The sequence below is a fragment of the Sebastes fasciatus genome, chromosome 4, assembly GCF_043250625.1.
Source record: "Sebastes fasciatus isolate fSebFas1 chromosome 4, fSebFas1.pri, whole genome shotgun sequence".
In the NCBI taxonomy this organism is placed as follows: Eukaryota; Metazoa; Chordata; class Actinopteri; order Perciformes; family Sebastidae; genus Sebastes; species Sebastes fasciatus.
In genome coordinates, this window is record NC_133798.1 from 13324555 (window position 1) to 13345457 (window position 20903).

General features: G+C 41.1%; 1 protein-coding gene across 1 annotated transcript; it reads right to left on the reverse strand.

Annotated features, from left to right (window-relative positions):
* Window positions 1-1028: 1028 nt before the first annotated feature.
* slc38a8a (solute carrier family 38 member 8a) lies at window positions 1029-18530 on the reverse strand. The gene is made up of 10 exons (XM_074632132.1): window positions 17973-18530; window positions 12623-12821; window positions 11854-12010; window positions 10068-10172; window positions 8368-8425; window positions 4159-4273; window positions 3706-3853; window positions 2556-2758; window positions 2430-2481; window positions 1029-1694 (listed from the first exon to the last, which is right to left on the reverse strand). The coding sequence occupies exons 1-10, from the start codon at window positions 18174-18176 to the stop codon at window positions 1592-1594; spliced, it is 1344 nt and encodes a 447-aa protein (XP_074488233.1). The 5' UTR covers window positions 18177-18530; the 3' UTR covers window positions 1029-1591.
* Between the last annotated feature and the right edge of the window lie 2373 nt (window positions 18531-20903).

The following is a 20903-nucleotide window of genomic DNA, read 5'->3' on the forward strand; positions in this document are numbered from 1 at the left end:
TGGTCATGGTTATGACGTGTCCCAAATCCAGACTAATTCTAAGCAGATTTTGAGTCTGTAGTGTGCCCACTTTGGAAATGTTGCAAAATTAAGTACACTTACACCACACACATAAGCATGCTATACTGCATGCGGCCAATTTTTTAGTGTGTTGTTGATGTATCTAAGCAAGCAGCACTTTAATTTGACTCACCACTGACAATCAAATCAATTGTGAATGGTGGCGAGACACCTCCAGAAAATTCTTGGAAAACAAATGAGTAATAAATCTTGAATTAATTTTTTTTTTTTTTAAATTGCAGTCCATTTGTTAAATGTAATCAGCAGTGACATCACAGTCTATCTGATATCCAATGTTGCATGTATAATGTCCTATAAAAATATAATAATAAATGACTTGATAAATAAATATATCATTAAATGTAGCAAAATAATATTCAAAATAAATGTAGCCATTAATTAATTGATAAAATGTGACAAATTGATTTCCGTTTTAATTTGCTTCTTTATTTATTTATCTTTGTTTTAATTCCCTTATTTTTTTTCTTTTTATTTACTCCGTTTAATTTACCCTTTTATTTATTTTTATTACTTTATTTATGCATTTTTTTTTTATATATATTTTTTAAATGCATGTATTTATGGTATTTATGCATTTATTTATTTATTTCTGCATGATTTTCTAATAACGGCAAACAAATGCACATTCAATAAAGGTTTCATATAAAAATTATTTTATTCAATTTTCTTTTCATCAACTCAATATTCACTGTTAATGTGACTACTCTACTCATCATGAACTATTTATCAAACAGAATGCTTTTTTTTTTTTTTTAAACATAGAAAAAAGACATAAGAAGTATTTACATACTCACATCCAAATATACAGAAACATCAAAATATCCTCCCTCCCCATCTATTGTGGCACCCTGAAGCAACCTCTGTCAACTCAGTCTTGTATGGCTCTGCAGTGGATACCAACAGGTCTTCCTTCATCACATATTCTGGTGGTAGCATGCAGACTGTTCACAAAAATTAAAAAACGTGTTTATAACACCCTGCCCACCACCAGCTTAAAGCTTTGTTTTGATTCTTTTGGGGACTTATCTTCCCACGTGTGATTGTTTCAACATGTAGCTGGGGTACACAAGTCAAATGTTTGGACCACTATATCATATCATCAGTCTGACTAGTTTACAGAGATCCTTCCCACGCTGAGCGTGACTTAAGAGCAAAATGGCCGCTGTAAGAATATGGTGCATACAGAAAACTGAAGAAATACCTGAGGATTTCAAGGATATCATCTCAGTATGGCAGGAGGCAGACAGAGCTCGTCATCAGGGTGCAACTAAGAACAATGAACCCAAATGAAAGTGACATACCTCGACACTGAAGGAGGGAGGCATTTAGACTGGGTTTAGTCCATTGTGTTAAAGGCCACAAGTTTTGAGGAGCCACTTGCTCGTTCAGAGGTCATGTCCATTTTAATGTCCATGGTGACCGTGGGGTCTTTAAATCTTAACCCCTTTCCTCTCCCCTATTCACCACTGTCTCCATCAAAAGCCCTGGATCAGTGAGGGGGGAGGAACAGTCAGATCTTTCCGAGGATCTGCATGACTGCGGTGGTGGTGCTCTGGCCGAAGATGAAGGCTCCGCAGAGCAGGGTCACCGCTCCCCACGCGGTGAGGACGACTCTGGAGAGGAGAGGGTATAAGTGACAAAGAGAAATGTAACAACTGAAGCAAATGTTGCAAGCATCTCTCAGATCAGTCAGTAAAAAAAACAGTCATCGGGCTGCCCCTGAGGCAAAATCACAACTGCGCTCCCGTCAATTATGGAGTCAGTTAGTCAGCTGTGGGCTATAAGCAAGCGGCAACCGGGAGCTGGCACAGCCGAGATGGCGACAACTGGAGCCACCCAATTTGAGCTTCACAACGGCTCTTCAGAAACCTGTGGGTGACGTCACGGAGACTATGTCCCGTAAAACCACATTTTATACAGTAACTTGTGCCCTGTTTTTTGCCTACATTGGTTTACATTTTGACAAATTTGCACCATTAAAAGTATGCAGAATTAGCTATTAGCAGTTCCTGTTTGTAACATACCCATCGATGTACAGACAACTAACACTGGATTACTTTGATATTGAAGAAAATTAAAAAGGAGGGTCTTTATATTATTCGTATATATTCATATCTTCGTGTCTGTGTTCAGATTGGTTATGACTCTGAGAAAGAGCATGTTACGCTTGAAGTTTGTTAGTGTTGCACTTGTTCGTACACAAAACAATGGCAGAAGTGATTATGTAAAGAGCTTGAGGGAGAAGTTTGAACCTTGTAAACTCTGCACACCAGACTAATCCCAAAAATGAGGCTCTATAAATAATGTTATATGTACATTGACACACATTTTATGAAGTTTATTCTCACCTGGTTTTAAAGGAGACTGGCTCCGACTGCATGGCAAACATCAAACAGAGTCCTGTCCAAACACATCAGAGGGTTTAAAGGTTGCAACACATTTGCGAGAACATGAATCTGTAACCGGAGTGTTACCTGGGAAGATGAAGATGAAAAAGGCGCTGATCCCTCCGATGACGCTGATGACCTTGCTGATGTCTGGTACAAACGTGGCGATGAGCAGCGTCACCGCTATCCAAAGGACCGTCAGCGCGAGGCGGCTGCGGCTTTCGAACTCCGCCGTCACCACCCCGTCTCGCTTCCGCCGCCGCCTCAGCAGGGGGTCCTGGATCACTGATCTGATGTGCAGGAGCGGGTGTGATTTTGATCAATCAGTATGACTAAAGACAATCTTTATGCAGCCAGAACATTGTCCTTTTTGGCACCAAATGGTATCAACCCAAAAATTGCAGCAACAACCTATGAGACATAAGTGAGCACGGGAATGGCCATCATATACTTCTATCATAACATTGTAAGTACTGTACTTTCACAATTTATTTTAATATATTAAATAATGAATTCATGTTTATTTCTGATTTATGACTAGAAAAACTTAACACACAGTGCTGAGCTGCATCTCAAATTAATCTTCCCAGCTTTCAGATGATGTACACCACCTCTTTGAGACATATATTGTTGACCTGCCATCTCCTCCTGAAGACCCCCTGCATCGCCATAAAAAAGACAAAAACAAGTCTATTGTGGGTCTCAGAGGGTTAAAGTACCAAAAGTAAAATACCCATTATACAGACTGGCCTATTTCAGAAACATATATATTATATTATTGAATTAGTTAGTTAATTTGTTCGTTTATCCATTTAATTTTATAGCCAGTATGGGTTGAGCTAATTTTATTACTCTAAATACCGCTGGGTGGCTTAACCTATAATAATATATTATAACCTCTTAGTTTACTTTTATTTGGTATCAATAATCTAAATTTGCAAAGTAATTAGTGACTAAAATTTAAAAATAAATGTAGTGGAGTTAAAAGTACGATACTTCCCTCTGAGATGTAGTGGAGTAGAACGCATAAAATGGAAATACTCAAGTACAAGTACCTCAAAATTGTACTTAAGTACAGTACTTGAGTAAATATACTTAGTTACATTCCACCACTGAATAAGACTCATGTAGGAAACATTTTAAACTTTCTCTTTGTAGAAACTTTGTAAGGGAAATAGTGAGAAAGATTGAGACTTTTTATAAGAGAAATTGACTAATAATTGTCCGTGTCCCTGACCTGCCCAGCAGCAGGATGATGGGATAGATGGTGACGATGGAGACTCCAAACAGCAGCCTGGCGATGAGCATCAGAATGTCATCGCCGGTGTACGACATCAGAATGTCAGCCTTCACGGCCTTTCCAAATGTCAGGTACCCATAAACCCCTGCAACAGAGAAAGAGGGACGTTAAATACAAACCTCGGCATGCCAACATTCTCACAATGACAGCGCTGACTTGCTGAAATCTATCAGGTATAGTGTTTAACATGTTCGCCATCTCAGTTTAGCATGCTGACATTTTCCAGTTGGCTCTAAACACAAAGTACAGCTGAGGAACAGACGTCTCTGTATCAAAACCACCCAAACACACACATTTTATTATCACATATGTTTCCTCTGGTGCTGATGTTGCACTGAGAGAAATCGGGTGTATCGGGTAGAGGAGAGGGGAAGTAGAGGCTCGTCTGACCTGTGAGGGAGTAGATGACGAGACAAAAGATCATTGAGACCACAGAGATGAAGACCCAATGAGAGAGACGCTGGTTCTCCATGCTGCTGTAGATGGTGATGGACGCCTCGTGGCACTGGAACAAAACACACAGACAAGATGATTAAAGGTGAGCTCAACTGGTGTTGTGTTTGGTTGGAATTAATCTCTATAAACCGATATCTGCATATGAACGCAGAATCTGGAGGCAAAGGGACAAGATTTTGGTACCGGAAGCGTTCCGATTTCCGTTTGTAGTCTGAGTAGTATTGACCAATCACGTTTGAGTGGCCCTTTGGTTGCATGCAGGTAAACAGTCCGTGTGGAGAGCAAAACAGACGGAACACATTGGCCGGAACGCAGTCTCAGAACCCATTGGCTATCGTCTGAAGATGATTTAGCTTTTAATCTTCATTGATATGCAGTGTAAACTGGCTACTTAATCCAGTCATAGATGTCATCTCTCAACTCAAACTCCAGTCTCAAGTTACACAGCTCCAGACTGCAAAATCTGTCAAGTGCCACAAAACATTTTCATTGGTCACACCGGTGCGCCTGACCTTTAGCAGGTCTTTCTCTGTGTGTGTCTATGTGTCAAACCGCACCCTGCACTCCTCCTCGAGCGACATAATTCCATATAAAGAGACCTATTAATTGTTTTTATGTCAAGAAAAATGCTGCAGTGCCCGTTACACCACTTGTCTCCCCGGTCCATGGTAAAATGCCCAATCCTGATCAGAGGTGCCGGATTCATTTCACAAGTGGGGAGAGTAAATAGTGTGTATGTGTGTGTCAATGTTCATTTAATAACAAAGGATAACTTTACCGCCAATTTCTTCTCTGAATTGATCGATCGCCAAACAGTTGATCTGCTCTGAGTGCATCTCTCTCTCTGTCGCTCGACCACACATACATTACATTACTACTCTTATACCAGTGTAATATGTAAACTAGGGATGTCAAAGTTAACGCGCATTACCGCAAATTCGTTTTAATGCCACTAATTTCTTTAATGCAACCGACCTTTAGGAGATTGAAGCGGGCTATCACATGAAACTACAAAACCTAATGAATCCATTGGTACCAATCATGTAATACTAGCTTGTTGCGAAGGAGGTTAAATGATGCTCCAAACTTATGCAAAATTTTGGCGAGGAAAAACTGGCATTGCCATTTTCAAAAGGGGTCCCTTGACCTCTGACCTCAAGATATGTGAATGTAAATAGGTTGTATGAGTACCCACGAGTCTCCCCTTTACAGACATGCCCACTTTATGATAATCACATGCAGTTTGGGGCAAGTCATAGTCAAGTCAGCACACTGACACACTGACAGCTGTTGTTGCCTGTTGGGCTTGAATTTGCCATGTAATGATTTGAACATATTTTCTATGCTAAATGCAGTACCTGTGAGGGTTTCTGGACAATATTTGTCATTGTTTTGTGTTGTTAATTGATTTCCAATAATAAATATATACATACATTGGCGTAAAGCAAGAATATTTGTCCACTCCCATGCTGATAAGAGTATTAAATACTTGACAAATCTCCCTTTAAGATACATTTTGAACAGATTAAAAATGTGCAATTAATTTGAGATTAACTATGGACAATCATTGGATTTATTGTAATTAAATATTTTAATCAATTGAAAGCCCTAATGTGAACATGTGGATTGCACTTAAATCCGGCGTTGGCCATTTTCACATGGTAGTACAGCAAGCAAGTGCTTTGTGACATTTTACACGTTATTTATCTGCACCTTTATTCCTGTTTACAAACTTTTAAATAATGTGTTCAGCATTACCAATGTGTAGGCCGATAGGAACTGACAGAACGCTTAAAGGTACAACATGTAGCACGGGCAGCTAGCGTTTTAAAATGGGTAACGGCAGTACAAATTCAAAACATTGGAGTTGTGGCCCGTCCGCCCCTCCGGTGTGACCGACAGCAGTTGGCACAAGTTTTCGCAATTTGAGGATTACCTTCTAGACACCACCGCATTAGCCTCTGGCCAGCAGCAGTCAGAATCACTTCACCGGCTGTGTGTCTCAAATACTCTCTGCTGCCTTGACAACCCAGCTGCACACGGACCACTGAGAGATGTGCCGAGGCTTTACAGGTCGGGTAGAATCTAACGTTAACGTTATCTCTGTTGATACAGTATTGTTAGCTTGCTTCCATGGCTGCAGAAGGCTGTGTTTGCGTGCCAATTTGTTTCATATGTGGCAGCGGGGTGTTGAAATGGGCAGTGGACGAGATCACGCTGGTAAAAAACAAAAACAGACGATCCGGACCAGAATGGAAATTTCAAAAGGAGAACATACTGGCATTGTTGTTGGAGAAGCCAGTATTTCAATTCAATAGGTTTCCTTAATCTTTGATGACATATCATGGTAAACAATGACCGGTGCACAGAAGAGGCCGAGCTATCAGTAAAGATGCCATCTATCTGGCTACACCGGAACGTTGCCTCGAGACGCTAAATTGCCGTCAGACCGATAGCCGATAGGTTCCAAGACTGGGTTGGAAATAAACTCCAGGGTGAGACCAAACACAGATTCACTGACTGATAAAACAGAGACTAGTTGTTGGTCAGGATTATGTGCCTCTCTAGCAGCCAACCTTGGATTTTCCTCATCTGCTTGGAGCTCACAGTGCAGGGTGGGGATCCAAAGGTTCTTATTATCTCTGATCTCTCTGCCGGTGTGATGAACCGAGATGAGATAGGGAATTAAATGAAGGCTATGGGCTACGAGCGGCACAATGGGGTGAGTTAAACAATCACAGAGGTCAGGATACAGACTCTTGTCCCCACTTGATCCCAGCTGCCGTCGCCCGCTTTTAAATCTCGTTTTTACCTTCCCTGGCTTCCCCTCCTCCACTCCTCTCAGGATCTCATCAGCTCGCTTTTCAACCCTTTGCAGTGCAATCACTCACCCTGCGGGAGTGTGTCTCTGTGAGTGTTTGTGTGAGAGGACATGCATCAGTCCATTCCTTCTCACCCCCCTCACCCCCCCTTTTATTAGATCTTGCCAGGGTCCCTTAGGGGTTACCTTGGCAACTTGGGAAGTTACACATCAGTCCGTCTTGCTTTAGATTGACAGAATGATCGTTTTTTCCCCGTACTCTACACCGCTATTAAATATGAAATGCTCACTATGCAGAGATCCTGCAGTGCACAGCAGCCCCCGGCTGATGACCTTTACTGCAATTTAACACTCTGTCCTGAGAAAGTCCAGCTCCTTAAGATTATTGATAAAACACACTCAGTATCACTTCAATATCTGCCACTGTTGCATCATACAAATATGTTGAAGCACTCATTTACCTCTAGTGGTGTTGCACCATGCAGATTTGGTTTGGTTTATTTGTCCAGGTTTTTCTCTGAAACATCTGCCTCCAACCCAATACAATGGAAGTGAATGGAATTTTGTTTGTGGTGCTCACAACACTGAAACATTATATTTATAAAATAATCAATAATCAGTGTGCCTTTCCAGAATCAGATTCCCTGTTTCTCTAAAATAATCCAAAGACTTTGTTGTCTCATATGTACGGAAGCCCATTTCCGCCAATGTAATGAAAAAAAAAAGATCCCGTCAGTCATTATAATGAGAAACTTTATCGGAATGAGTTAGTATCTCAAAACATTGTTGCCTACTGAAGCTTTAATATCTTATACAAGCAATGCGGTCAATAGTCCATCTTCTCTTCCCCTCTCTCTCTCAAACACACACACACGCTGTAGTGGCGGCATATCATTTTGAAACATTCCATGCGCTAAAGAGACGGTGGTCATTTCACGCATTTCTGTGAGATCCATAGACTACACGCTCTCACAAGGCGAACCGCGCAGCAGATTTTTCCCTCCTTTACGTGTTGCTGTTCGGAACAGCTTTTAACACGGTTGCCTTTGAGATGTAGGCAGAAATGTCAGAGACAGACCTGGACAAATATTGTAAAACCCAAACTGCTAAACTACAAGGCTAGAGAATCCCTTTTTAAAATGTAGTCACTTGCATGTATTTGCAGCCATAACTGAAGCATGCAGGCACACATACATAAACCTTCACACAAACAGCTGCGCACTCAGTGGCCTCCAGCCTTACCACAGCGTGATGTTCCAAACACATGTTAAGCAGGTCTCAGAGGCTCTTACATGAATACATTTCAGATTTGTTGCACTCACTTGGAAACCGAAGCAGATGGTCGGGATGGCGCTGAACATGGAGGCCCAGGAGCTGATCCTGCACACAGACAGGAGACACCAGAGTCATTTTTTTCTGGAGTTCACAAATGCCACGAGAAGAAGAAGAAATAAGCCGTTGTTATTAGGGCACCGTTCATAATGCCGTGGCATTTAGAGACACTTCACTTTAGAGTTCATCTGTCAATCAGAGGCGCACGGTTGACAACAGCAGCCGAGGGAAGTCAGAGAGCCAGACAAGAGTGTCTTAAAGCTAGGGTTGGTAGTGTTCTTCAAAAACATATTTTGAATGAATTGCTCATTTCATCCCAACAGCAACCAATAAATCAAATGCTCTGACAAAAAAAACTAAAAAAACATAGGTGTACGACAGTCAGCGTGCCCCCAGCATCGAGAAATAGACAGGAGTAGGGAATAGAGTTATTTGCTTTCTTGCAGAGAATTAAATCAGAAGATTACCACTTGTCTCATATCTGTTTGTTAGATATGGAGCTACAGCCAGCAGACGGTCAGCTTAACTTAGCATCAAGACTGGTGACAGGGGGAAGCAGTTAGCGTGGCTCTGTCCAAAGGTAACAAATCCACCTATAATCACAGCCTCATGAAACTTTACAACCACAAACTAGAGACCTAGGGCATTCAGAGGATGGATGGCTTTCCTAGCTAGATTGACAATAAGGGGGTTTCTGAGCAGTTTCCAGAACAGAAGTGCTCGCCATCTAATCACCGAAAATTGCAATTCTTGCAGAAATCTCCAAATGTAGTAATATTTTGATACCAAATCACAGCATGGCTTGTTCTATGGTGTTCCTCAAGGTCTTGGTGTCTTAATGTGGTATTTTGGAGGGATTATTTATCATTTTTTATCAATTGTCTAGTGTTAAATTTAGCCCCAAATCTGAGTAACAAATGGTATCAACATTTTCTGCAACAACTTAAGAGACATCATAGAGCATGGGGATGGCTAGTATATACTTCGATCATAATGTTCTAAGTCCTTGTACACTCTTACAATGTATTATAATTTGGGACTCTATATTCAACGCTCACATGGGCAATGATGGAGAAACCTGGAGGGGGGTGTTTGTGGAGGAACGACCTGCCTGATCTGAACCGGAGTGGTGCTTTCTTGTTGGACTTCTGTGCTAGCCATGGATTGGCCATAACAAACACAATGTGACATCATAGAGCATGGGAATGGCCATCATATACTTCCATTATAATGTTCTTAGCCCAATACAATTATTTTTAAATAATTAATTAATTCCTGTTTATTTCTGATTTATGACTTTAACAACTTGACACACAGTGCTGCATCTCAAATTAATCATGTTCCCAGCTTTCAGATGATGTACACCACTTCCATGTGACATCTACTGTTGACTTTTTATCCTACTCTGAACATCCCCTGTCACCCACTAAAAAAAGAGCCGGGGTTAAAACACTGCTAACAGGAGGAAGACAGTTCTTAAAATAACAAACATGTGGCTGTGCAGGACTGAAAACGAGTCAGTTAACGACAGCATCGATGATTCACAGCACTCCTGATGGAACCAATTTGCCTGACACATCTACTCTCTAAACTCATTTTGACTTCACTAGTCATTGTGACCAGTGGTGCAAATAGATAGTTTGGAGCCCTGGATCCCATCACACACACACACACACACATATATACATACCCACCACTGTAGAGCGGGGCGATGTGAACCAGAACAGCAGGCGAGGTGTGGTATTTGATGATGATGGCGACGGTCAGGTAGGTAGCAGCCAGAGTGCCTAGGACACTGTGAGAGGACAGAGACAAAGCACCTGCTTCAGACAGATATCAGACAAACAGAGACATTTAAGTCAAAGTGCAATAGATGAGTGGATTACTGGAAACTGACCGCAGGGGTCCGGACCTTCAGTGGGGCCGGTCATTTATCTACAGTATATACACACACACACACACACACACACGGGCATGACTGTGACAAAAGAGTGTGTGACTAGTATTCTTCAGCATAAACAAATAGATGTTAAATAGAACAATGAAAACATTGTGACCATCTATCTATCTATCTATCTATCTATCTATCTATCTATCTATCTAATTATTAGGACTGGGACCCTGCAGGAGCAGGCAGTTATAACTTTGCTGCTGGTGGGAGCAAGCGTTTATAAAACTAAACTGTAGTGGTAACCAGAATGATGGATTCAACAAGTGAAGTTGAAAAGAAGATTAAAGCAGGTCATGAACCGCTCAGCGGCTGCACAGTCTCTCTCTCTGAGCATTTGTCTCAGCAGAACTCCCTTCAAAAAAAACAAGGACAATAACTGCGCGGCTCTAATTACTGATCAAATGTACCGTTAAATTAAATTCACCATCTTTTCTGAATCTGTCAAAGCATCTCCTGTAATTTGGCAAACCTATAATCTACCAAAGAGCACGTGTTAAAGTATTATTTTACCATGTGTCTCTGTAACGTGAATGGACGGATAGGAAAAGCAGTCCGGTGAGTGACTCTTCTCTCTCTATTCACACCACTTCAACACAACACAGCGCTTTGTCCTGTTACTGTGGTGTCTTCCTGATTTTAGCATCTTTTCTCTCATCAACTTCTCACAGAACTTCATCTGAATTTATCATCGTTTTTTTTTTTTTTTTGTTTTGGAAGCCTCTCACCTCCTCCCGTGCTGCAGTACCACTGTCCAACTGAACTGTTACCGATGCACCGGCAGGGGTGCTGTTTTACCTTATTAAATACAGTTTAATGAGCGATATCTGGTTTGCAAATATAAAGTTAACTATCAAAGATGGACATGAAATTACTGCATACAATGTACATTTTGAATTAAAAACATTTACAGAAACATTTAATATTTTTAATTCATTTTCTTTTTAAAAGTCATATTTTTGGTATCGTGACAACACCACTCCTACATCACTGCAGCAAGATGAGAAGTGTAACCATTGGAGCTCAGCAGAAACATGATTTTCAGGGGGTGTTGAACTGCTTTTTCAATGGCAATCTGCCAGTTAGGTTAGGAGATATCTTGTGTATAAATTGGACTTATGGACATGTAGGTGGCAGTGTGAGAAAAGCTCATAGAGACAGATTTTAAGTGCATTCATGGAAATACACATGAAATATATGCACATTAGATTGAAATTTGCGGAAATCTGGTTCTGACTGATCTGGCCCGTAGTTGTTGTCCTATGTTGTCATCGACCAAAAGGCATGAATCGATAAAAACAACTCAAATCTAAATCAAAAATAAAAACTATGTTTTTATACCAAACACACACTAAAACTACTCTATAATTAAATTTAAATAAAACTTGGCAAAAATATTATAGTAAAGACTATTTCAAATCCAAAACATTCTGTACTGCTATGTCTTATTTCTAAACCGTATGTGTGGGGGAAAAAATGTGGATGTGTGTAGCTTGCCACACCACATACGCATGACTCCCACACTGACCTGATGTATTTCTGAATGCTGATCTCTTTGGGGATGGACAGCGGCAGGATGAGGAGGACGCAGAGCAGCACCAGGCCGAAGCGCTGGTCGGTGTAGAAGTGGTGCGGCATCTGGGACTCCGGTAGATCAGTTATCAGCTCGTACAGGGAGCCGCACACTGACGGGTAAACAACAACAACACACAGACATGACAACATGCAAGCACATAAGTACAGATTTAGGAAGCATGGAAAATGCTAAATAATCAGAGATTTAATTCAAACTGCCTTAAAGATTAGGAACATGAGAAGTATCATTTTCTGAAGATGCAACTGTGATGTGGCCAAATATTAGTGGCCATTTCACCACAATCTGTTATCAGGTTAGACTCAACGCTACAAGTAACGGACATAAATCTGCTTTTAACTGAGAGGAGACAAAAGCCAAGCAAGGTCACAGAGATTCCTCCTCTCTAACACAAGAGGAGGGGAGGGAACGTTATCGACCGGTTTTTACTTCAGAGAGAAATAGTGGAGCTGGGCCACTAACAGAAAAAATACCAAGAGATTCAAAGTCAAGTTCAAGGAGGCAACGGACTAGAAGTAAAAAAGTGCTCATGATCACAGTAATGTTTCCTTTTCCCATTTATGAAATGAGGTCTCTTCAAACCCAAATGGGTAATTTACAAAAATGAGTATAAGTAATAAAGCTAAAAAAGATTGGACAAAAAAAAAGTACAAATCAGTACTTCGTGCTAAGGCCTGCACACTCTACAGACTCTCCAACTCACACTTCTCCAGCTGGTCGTCCACTATAACCAGAAAGGCCACAGAGATCATGAAGAGGTTGAAGACGAAGCAGATCTCACAGAGCTGACCGATGGCTGGCCCGCACACCTCCTTCACCACCGCCTGGTAAGTGCACTGGCCACTGATGGACGAGGAGTAGCCCAGGATGATCAGACCGCTGATCAGAAACACGAGGGAGACCTGAGGGGGGTGAAGGAAGGCAGAATGATGGAGCTAATGCTATGTTCACACTACGAGCGACAAAAGCAACAAAACTGCCAGCGTGGCTAGCTACATTGTCGGCGAGTAGCCGTTGAAGTGCTGCTCAAGCGCTCGTTCACGTAGTTGTGCCGTTAAATAGCACTGGGAACTTTTTTTTTTTTTTTTTAGATGGAACGGAACAGTGTGAAACAAAAACATAGGATTGGTTGACGCTTCACCGTCCCATTGGAATGCTGAAAAAAGTGATGTGGCGATCGAACCGCCGAGCATGGTATCAAAGCATTTTTACAAAGACACATAAAATAAACAATCTTGATAATTAACCCTTAAATTTGTTGCAGCAATTTTTGGGTTGATACCATCTGTTACATAGATTGGTGCTAAATTTAACCATTTTTTACCACTTGAGAATTGATAAAAAATGATCAATAATCCCTCCAAAATACCACATTAAGACACCAAGACATTGAGGAACACCATAGAAAAAGACAGGCTGTGATTTGGTATCAAAAACTTTTTGACATTTGGAGATTTCCGCAAGAATTGCATTTTTCGGCGATTTGATGGTGAGCACTTCTGTTCTGGTAACTGCTCAGAAACCCCTTTTTACCACTAGATTTTCAATCTAGTTAAGAAGCCATCCATTTTCTGAAAGCTCTAGATTTCTAGATTGTGGTTGTAAAGTTTCATGAGGCTGTGATTATCCTAGAGGTCATCACAGGTCATTTTATACAGTGAGGTCAAGTTTCCAAAAAATGGTCTCACTGCAATGAAATGGCTACTATGGGGACTAACATCATCACACATGAATATAATTGGGCTCATTGGATCCACAAGAGTCTCGGCTTTACAATCGTACCCAATTTATGTAATTCCAAGACTGTTTAGGGAAACAAGTATGCAGAAATATTCAAATAAACCATTTTACAATAGGCAAAAAAAAAAGATTCCTGACTGAAATACAAATGACACTAATACACCTGCTGAATGCCTGGGTGGATGAGTGTCATTTTGAGGTTGTAAAGCAGTGTGACAAGTCTATTAAATGAAAAGTGAAGATAGTGAAAATGACACAAAGGCAAAACTAATAAGGATAGGAACTATTAGAAAGGCCTCCCTATGGGGATGTCAAACACAAATATACAGAATATGTCTTTGTGCTTGCTCTGAATGTTGGAGGCCTGGGATGGAATGAAATGGAAGTGATACAGATGAACTGACACGGCCAACTTGACCATATTATCCCATTTTGGCTTGTATTTCCTATAGCTGCCATAATATAACAATCCAAAGGGAATGGGGTAGTTATTTGTGACTGTCCTAAACATTCCAGTCAAAACTTTCAAACCCTTTATATAAGAGGTGTGCCAAGACATTACTTTCACAACCCAGGAGGTTACCCCCCCCCCCAAATCCCTGCTATGCATCAGGATCAATGTCAGCGTCTTCTTCTAATATGCTAATAAGAAGCAGGGAGTTACTTGACTCTAATGAGAGGTGTGGAAGATAAAGTGTTTCCCCAATAACAATAAGAACACCAGCTACACAACCTAAACAGGAAGGAAAAACACTGGAGAGAGGACAGATCCTTCAGGGTTATAGATCCCTGCTGAACAGCTTTAAGGTCAAAGTCTGGAATTAGTCATTGCAACATTGCCATATTAATGACAGCAGCAATTATGCAAATAAGCTCCATAGAAAATCTGAAGGGAAAGCACGTAGGAGTGACTTTGGAAGAGTGTAAAAGAGCAAGCTCGGGCGCAAACTAGAAAAGTCCATGATCCAATTAAGCTCTAAAGTTACCGTCAAGTGTCCAGTCAGATATTTAGAACCATTGTAGTGTAACGGGGAGACATGGTTTAAGGTCTTTGACCTCATTTAGCACCAATTACACTGTTCAGGCTTTTTTTTTTTTAGGAGATTATAGGAGGAAAACCCCATCAAAGCTGCAAAAACGGTGCATAATGAGCTTAACAGCGACAGTTAATACTGCCATTGATTAAATATATTTAAAATGAACTAATCTTTAGACATTGAGTAGTGCAGGACGTCATCCCAGATCAAGATGTAGAGGATTATTGGAGGGTCTAATAGCCAACATCATATGACGCTGTCTTCAGTTATTTGATTAGTATTTTCTAGGGCTGTAAAAGGTAACGCAATAATAACGTGTTGACGCAAATTAATTTTAACACCACTAATTCCTTTAACGCCACCGTTCTTTCGGCGGTAGTAGCGGACTAAACCTAAGGAATCCATTGGTACCAACCATTTCATACAAGCTTGTCAGGAAGGAAAATTACGCTAAATTTGGGCGAGGAAAAACTGTCATGGCCATTTTCAAAGGGGTCCCTTGACCTCTGACCTCAAGACATGTGAATGAAAATGGGTTGTATGAGTACCCACGAGTCTCCCCTTTACAGACATGCCCACTTTATGATAATCACATGCAGTTTGGGGCAAGTCATAGTCAAGTCAGCACACTGACACACTGACAGCTGTTGCTGCCTGTTGGGCTGCAGTTTGTCATGTTATGATTTGAGCATATTTGTTTATGCTAAATGCAGTACCTGTGAGGGTTTCTGGACAATATGTGTCATTGTTTTGTAAAGCAAGTATATTTGCCCACTCGCATGTTGATAAGAGTATTGAATACTTGACAGATCTCCTTTTAAGATATATTTTGAACGGATAAAAAAAAAAATGTATTAATTTGCGATTAACTATGGACAATCATGCGATTAAATATTTTAATCGATTGACAACACTAGTATTTCCATTATTAGTTAATGTAGATATCATTTTTTCAATTAATCATTGTCTCAATCACTGTCAAATTTTCCAAAGCCTAAGTGTTGCCTCCAATTGTCTGAACGACAGTCCTAAATTGAACAGTATTCAATTCAAAAAGTGAGCTACAGACTGTGGTGTGAAAGAGGTTTCTCATAATGACACTGTGTATAATACTAAGGGGCCTTCTGAAGCTCTATTTAGCTTTTTAGCCTATTTCAGCTAACTGTTTTGGTTTTACAGCACATGTAATGTATTATTTAGTTTCACCGCTTTTATCAACTACCTGAAGACAATTGAATTAGACAAAAAAAGCACCAAACAGCAGACAGACAATGTTAGCAACTAGCATTTGCTGGGACCAAAATCCATAGTTGCTTAGTAACGGCAGGTGCAACAGGAGCACAACATCCCAAGCACCTTGGTAAAAAAAGGATGAAAGCGGCACAGCTGGCATTTTCCACACGTTTTAGATAAGTCCTTACTCATGTTACCAATTTCATGAGCTTGTAATATGAGGCTGTTCATCTGTCAGCTTGTTTTGACATTTTTCTGCCTCCATGTGACAAAAAAATCAATACATGCAGCTTTAAAAAGGTGCTAAATATGAGATTTGGGAGCATTTCTATTGCCTAAACGGCTCTCAAAATGGCAACGGCGGCATAGGTTTTTGTCAAAAAAACACTGGAGTTTTGTCTCTTTGCTTCTAAACTCTTTGCGGCTAGGTCAACAAAGCCGGGATAAACTCGGATTACAACACACTCAGAGGGAGAGTGACTTCATTCTCTGCTCAGGTAGACATTACTCCTCTATATCTTTACATAGACAATAGTTGTTTTTTAATGCTATACTAATGCTCTGGATATCGTGTAGAGCACCTTTAAACTTAATATCAAAATTGTGTTTGAATTATATCTTAGAAGTTTTGGTGGACAAAAACTTCTCATTGGATTTCACATTCAACTTTGGAATTGGAGGACTTGACAAGGAAACCACATGGTGTCAAATCAAACCGCCTACAAGCAAGGAAAAAAATGACAGCTCAAACAGAGCGTTCCAGACAGAGGGTGAAAAGAGGTGCTACAGCACAGTTGGTATGAGAAGTTTTTTTTTAACATTAAAGCATTAAACATTTAAACAAACCGTAGGAAACCCAAAAGTATGCACCTGAAAATGAGCATAAGTCTCCTTTAATCGAAGCCCTTTGTCTCTACTTCCAGGTGATTTATCCAAAAAGACAAAGTGGAAGTTATAAAAGAGGACAGCCAGGGCAGGCAGGAGAATAAAGGAATGATTTATATGTTTCTATTAAACTCTTGGACAGTTTGAGCTGTAGATATACAAAAATAAGTAAAAGAGGAAATGCTTGTTTTGCTTATCAGACTGAGTTTTTCCCATTGATTTCTCTCAGGACAAACTCCAAAACTAGAGGGCACAGTTTCTCAACCAGAATTTCCCTAATCCACATGGGAAATACACCCTCCACCCCAAAAAAAGAAACTTGTCCTTGGATTTGTGGGGAGTCTGGGAACTTTTTACACATCACTAAAAGACAAAGATTCAAGTCAATTTTCAGGGATATAGTGATGACTATTCTACCTTTTTTCTTTTCTTAAAGCTGACTCGGTGTAAACTGCGCAGAATTACAATGTACTTATATTAGGTGCAAATGGCAAATAAAACTCTTGAATCTTGAAAAGGTTATGCACAATGACTTCTGGCTTTGGCAGAAGCCTATGCTAAATACAAAATCCCCAAATCAGTTTCAATAAAGCAGTGGTGTGAGCGACAGTAGACTGATAAAAGTGAATCTAAAAAGGTGCTGAGATCAAGTCTACCCCACCCCTCTCAAGAAAAAAAATAATTTGTTCTGGGCAGTCTGGGAACTTTTTTGCACATCACTAAAAAACAGAGATTCAAGTCAATTTTCAGGGTCAAAGTGATGACTAACTGGAGTGAAAAGGATACGCACAATGACTTCTGGCTTTGGCAGAAGACTATGTTATATATAATAAAAATCCCCAAATCAGTTTCAATAAAGCAGTGGTGTGAGCGACAGTACTGATAAAAGTGAATCTAAAAAGGTGCTTTAGGTCAAGTCTACCATGGCCTCTCCTGTCAGGTGGAACAGATCACAATCTCCTTAATTGATCTCAGTGGACCTCAGTCAGCACTCAGCAGATAAGACGCATCTCCTCTGCAACAAACTCCCAATGAAAAAGATATAAAACTTTTTTGATAAATAACCTTTAAAAAAAAAAACAGTTTGGCTTCATCAACTTTCTGCAGAAATATCTTCATTTAATGTTTTTTTATATATTTTAAAAAGGCCTCTATTACCAGCTCGACGGTGACTGCGCTGCGGATGCCCCCGGCCCTCTCGAAGGCCCAGGGGAAGTTGAGCAGCCCGGCTCCCAGAGCGGACTTCAGCATGATGAAGATGGCCCCCATGGAGCCGAGCCGGGGCCCGGCGGACACGTCCAGCGGCGGCTTGGCTGAGGCTGAAGCCAGCAGGCTGATGCTCTCTCTGGCTAACTCCTCCATGCTTACACCGGCGGGGAAAAACTCACACTGACGCACACGCGTCCTCTCAAGCTACAGAGATAGATACACCCACCCGAGCAGCCGGGTCAGCGCTCTGTGGGCCGGACCCAGGGCCGAGCAGTGAGAGAGGTGAGCCGGCAGGAGGGAGGAGGGAGGGAGGACGGGTGGTGCTGCCTTCAGGTGCTGCCTTCAGGTGCTGCTCGGACACTGTTGCAGAGAGAACTACAGGGGACTTTGTACTACGTTTTTAATGACATTTTAATACATAAATATGACAAGAATATGCATCTAACCTCTATGAATATTTTCTATGAATGAAAAGGCTTCAACTTTACCATAACTTTCTGCGTATCATAACAAAACGCACCATGGTTATTATTTCCAGCATAAGGGGACTCCATGGTCCCCAAACTAGTCATGATCAAATCATGATTAAAAAAATAAAATAATAATAATAATAATAATAATAATAATTTGGCATGGTTTGTCAGCCCACTGACTATTTATTTATTTATTTTATTTTATTGATATGTTTGTATTCTGAGATAGTAAACATAAATGTTACTACTTGATGTATTGCAGACTATCACAGTTAGTTTAAAGGGACTGTTTGTAAGAATGTAACAGCGACACCTGTGGCCGTTAAGTCAACGAAAGTCAGCGTCCTGTTGCTCGCGCTCACCCGTGTGCACGCGCTAAATGAATGTGAGCGAGCAGCCGTAAAAACAGTGAGGCTACACACGTCAGCTAAAACCAATATCACTCTACATTTCACCTGCTTGTCAGCAATGTTAGCTGACCAGATGAAGGTCTCTCCATGAATCAATGCTGATCCTAGTGTTGGCTTTTCCTGCTTCAGCCTCCCGACTGCGGCCGGAGGGAACAGGGAAGACACCGGAGTTTTGGTCGGAGACGATAACGTTTCTCGCTGCGGAGCCCCGTCACTTCACAAGACACGGGAAACCTCTGTTAGTCTGGAGGAGCTGCAGCATTTATTTCTGCACAAACGTCCACTGTACATTCACTAGATATTCTCAGAGCTAAACTAACTCTTCTGCAGTGTGTAATGTGCGCGCATGCACGTGAGGTGGAGCAAGCTGAGTGAAGGCAAGCAGGCAGAGGAGCAGAGTACAGCAGAGACTCCGGCCCAGGAGACCAAAGCTACGGTCTCCCCCGCGTCCTCCGACTGCGTCCTCCGACTGCGTCCTCCGACCGCGGCCAACACTGTTTTGCAAGACGGGCTTCACTAGATATAACTTTGCGGTTTTGGTGCTTCCGTGTAGTTTGTGTTGGAGTCTGAGTCTGAACAGCGTAGCCACACGTGAGCGCTTATGGGACACCAACCCAGATTGATCAATACGTGTAAGAAGTGAATTAAACTTGCATTTTCGCTAATGGCTCAGCAGGGGGCGACTCCTCTGGTTGCAAAAATAAGTCAGATTGTATAGAAGTCTATGAGAAAATGAGCCTACTTCTCACTTGATTTATTACCTCAGTAAACATTGTAAACATGAGTTTATGGTCCCATTTAGAGTCAAATAGACCATAAAGCAGGGTATGCTTTAGGGCGTGGCTACCTTGTGATTGACAGGTCGCTACCATAGCGTTGTCCGGTCTGGGAGTTGTCCGTGTTCTCGTCTTACAACTTTAACCCTTTCGGTGTGTTTTCAGTTCACGAAAGTTAATTATAACCTTTATAGTCACCTAAAAATGTCTTATTCAGCGTTCGGTTGTACACATTTGTCGTCATTAGCCAGTGTAGCATATTTGCTCCTAGAAATCTTGGAAATGTTTTTTGGCTGTGTATTTTGCTAAAATCCTCAAAATATTCCCATATAACTAAGAGACGCAGTGTGTGGGGGGCAGTGAGTATGTGTGGGAGTGTGTCTGTGTGTGTTAGGCTGCCTGGCTCACTGTCATATATGGTGATGTCAATAAGTGAGGGGGAAGAAAATGTGGGGAATGGGAAAGTTTGAATGAAACAACCTCTGCGCAAGAGGACGTCTGTGTGGGGCCAGAATGTCTTGCGTCCCGGCTGGCCAGGCTATCACATGCAGTTAAGTCAGTGAAGGTCAGACGTAAGAGGAATTAGGGAGGTGATAGAGTCCAACGTGGACAAAAGATCAGACCAATCATTGATGCCATTTTATGTAGGTGAAACCAATCTGATTACACTTTAGGCTGTGACAAATGTTCAAAACGTTAGCAATATCTGTCATGAGTGATGTGGAGTAGGCGGGGAAGGGTTTCTCACCTGATTTGCTCATTTCAAACAAGATTTCGCCTTTACTTAGGTGTTGGAAGGCTGTAAGACGGGCCAATAAATCTATCTGTAAAGCACAAAGACCTGTGTTATTCACCTTCAGAGAAAGATGCAACAACCTACTGCTGTTAAAGGGGACATAATGCTCATTTTCAGGTTCATCCTTGTATTTTGTGTTTCTACTATAACACCTTTACATGCTTCAAAGCTGTTTCTCACCAGTACAATGCAGATTTACCGCATTGACAACTATGCACACCAGTGCTAATTATCCATGTTCCATTTTTCAATGAGTTTCCCTCTAAAGAGTGTCCACTCCACACAAAAATCCTCTAAAATCAAGGTCCGTCCAAATATTTTTCCCCCTGCACAAATGTTTCACAGGGGTGTGCAAGCATTCATAAGAACCCACGAAATCAGTTTTTATAAATTTCCGTGCGAATTTCCGGACGAAAATTTGAGCT

Bases quoted from the DNA above. Each gene is read 5' to 3' on its own strand.
- slc38a8a (XM_074632132.1), bottom strand. From the start codon at position 18,176: ATGGAGGAGTTAGCCAGAGAGAGCATCAGCCTGCTGGCTTCAGCCTCA. The intron at 10,173-11,853 runs GTCAGTGTGGGA...GTCCTCTCACAG, and splicing joins AGCATTCAGAAATACATCAG to TGTCCTAGGCACTCTGGCTG. The intron at 2,482-2,555 runs GTAACACTCCGG...GTGTTTGGACAG, and splicing joins TTTCATCTTCATCTTCCCAG to GACTCTGTTTGATGTTTGCC.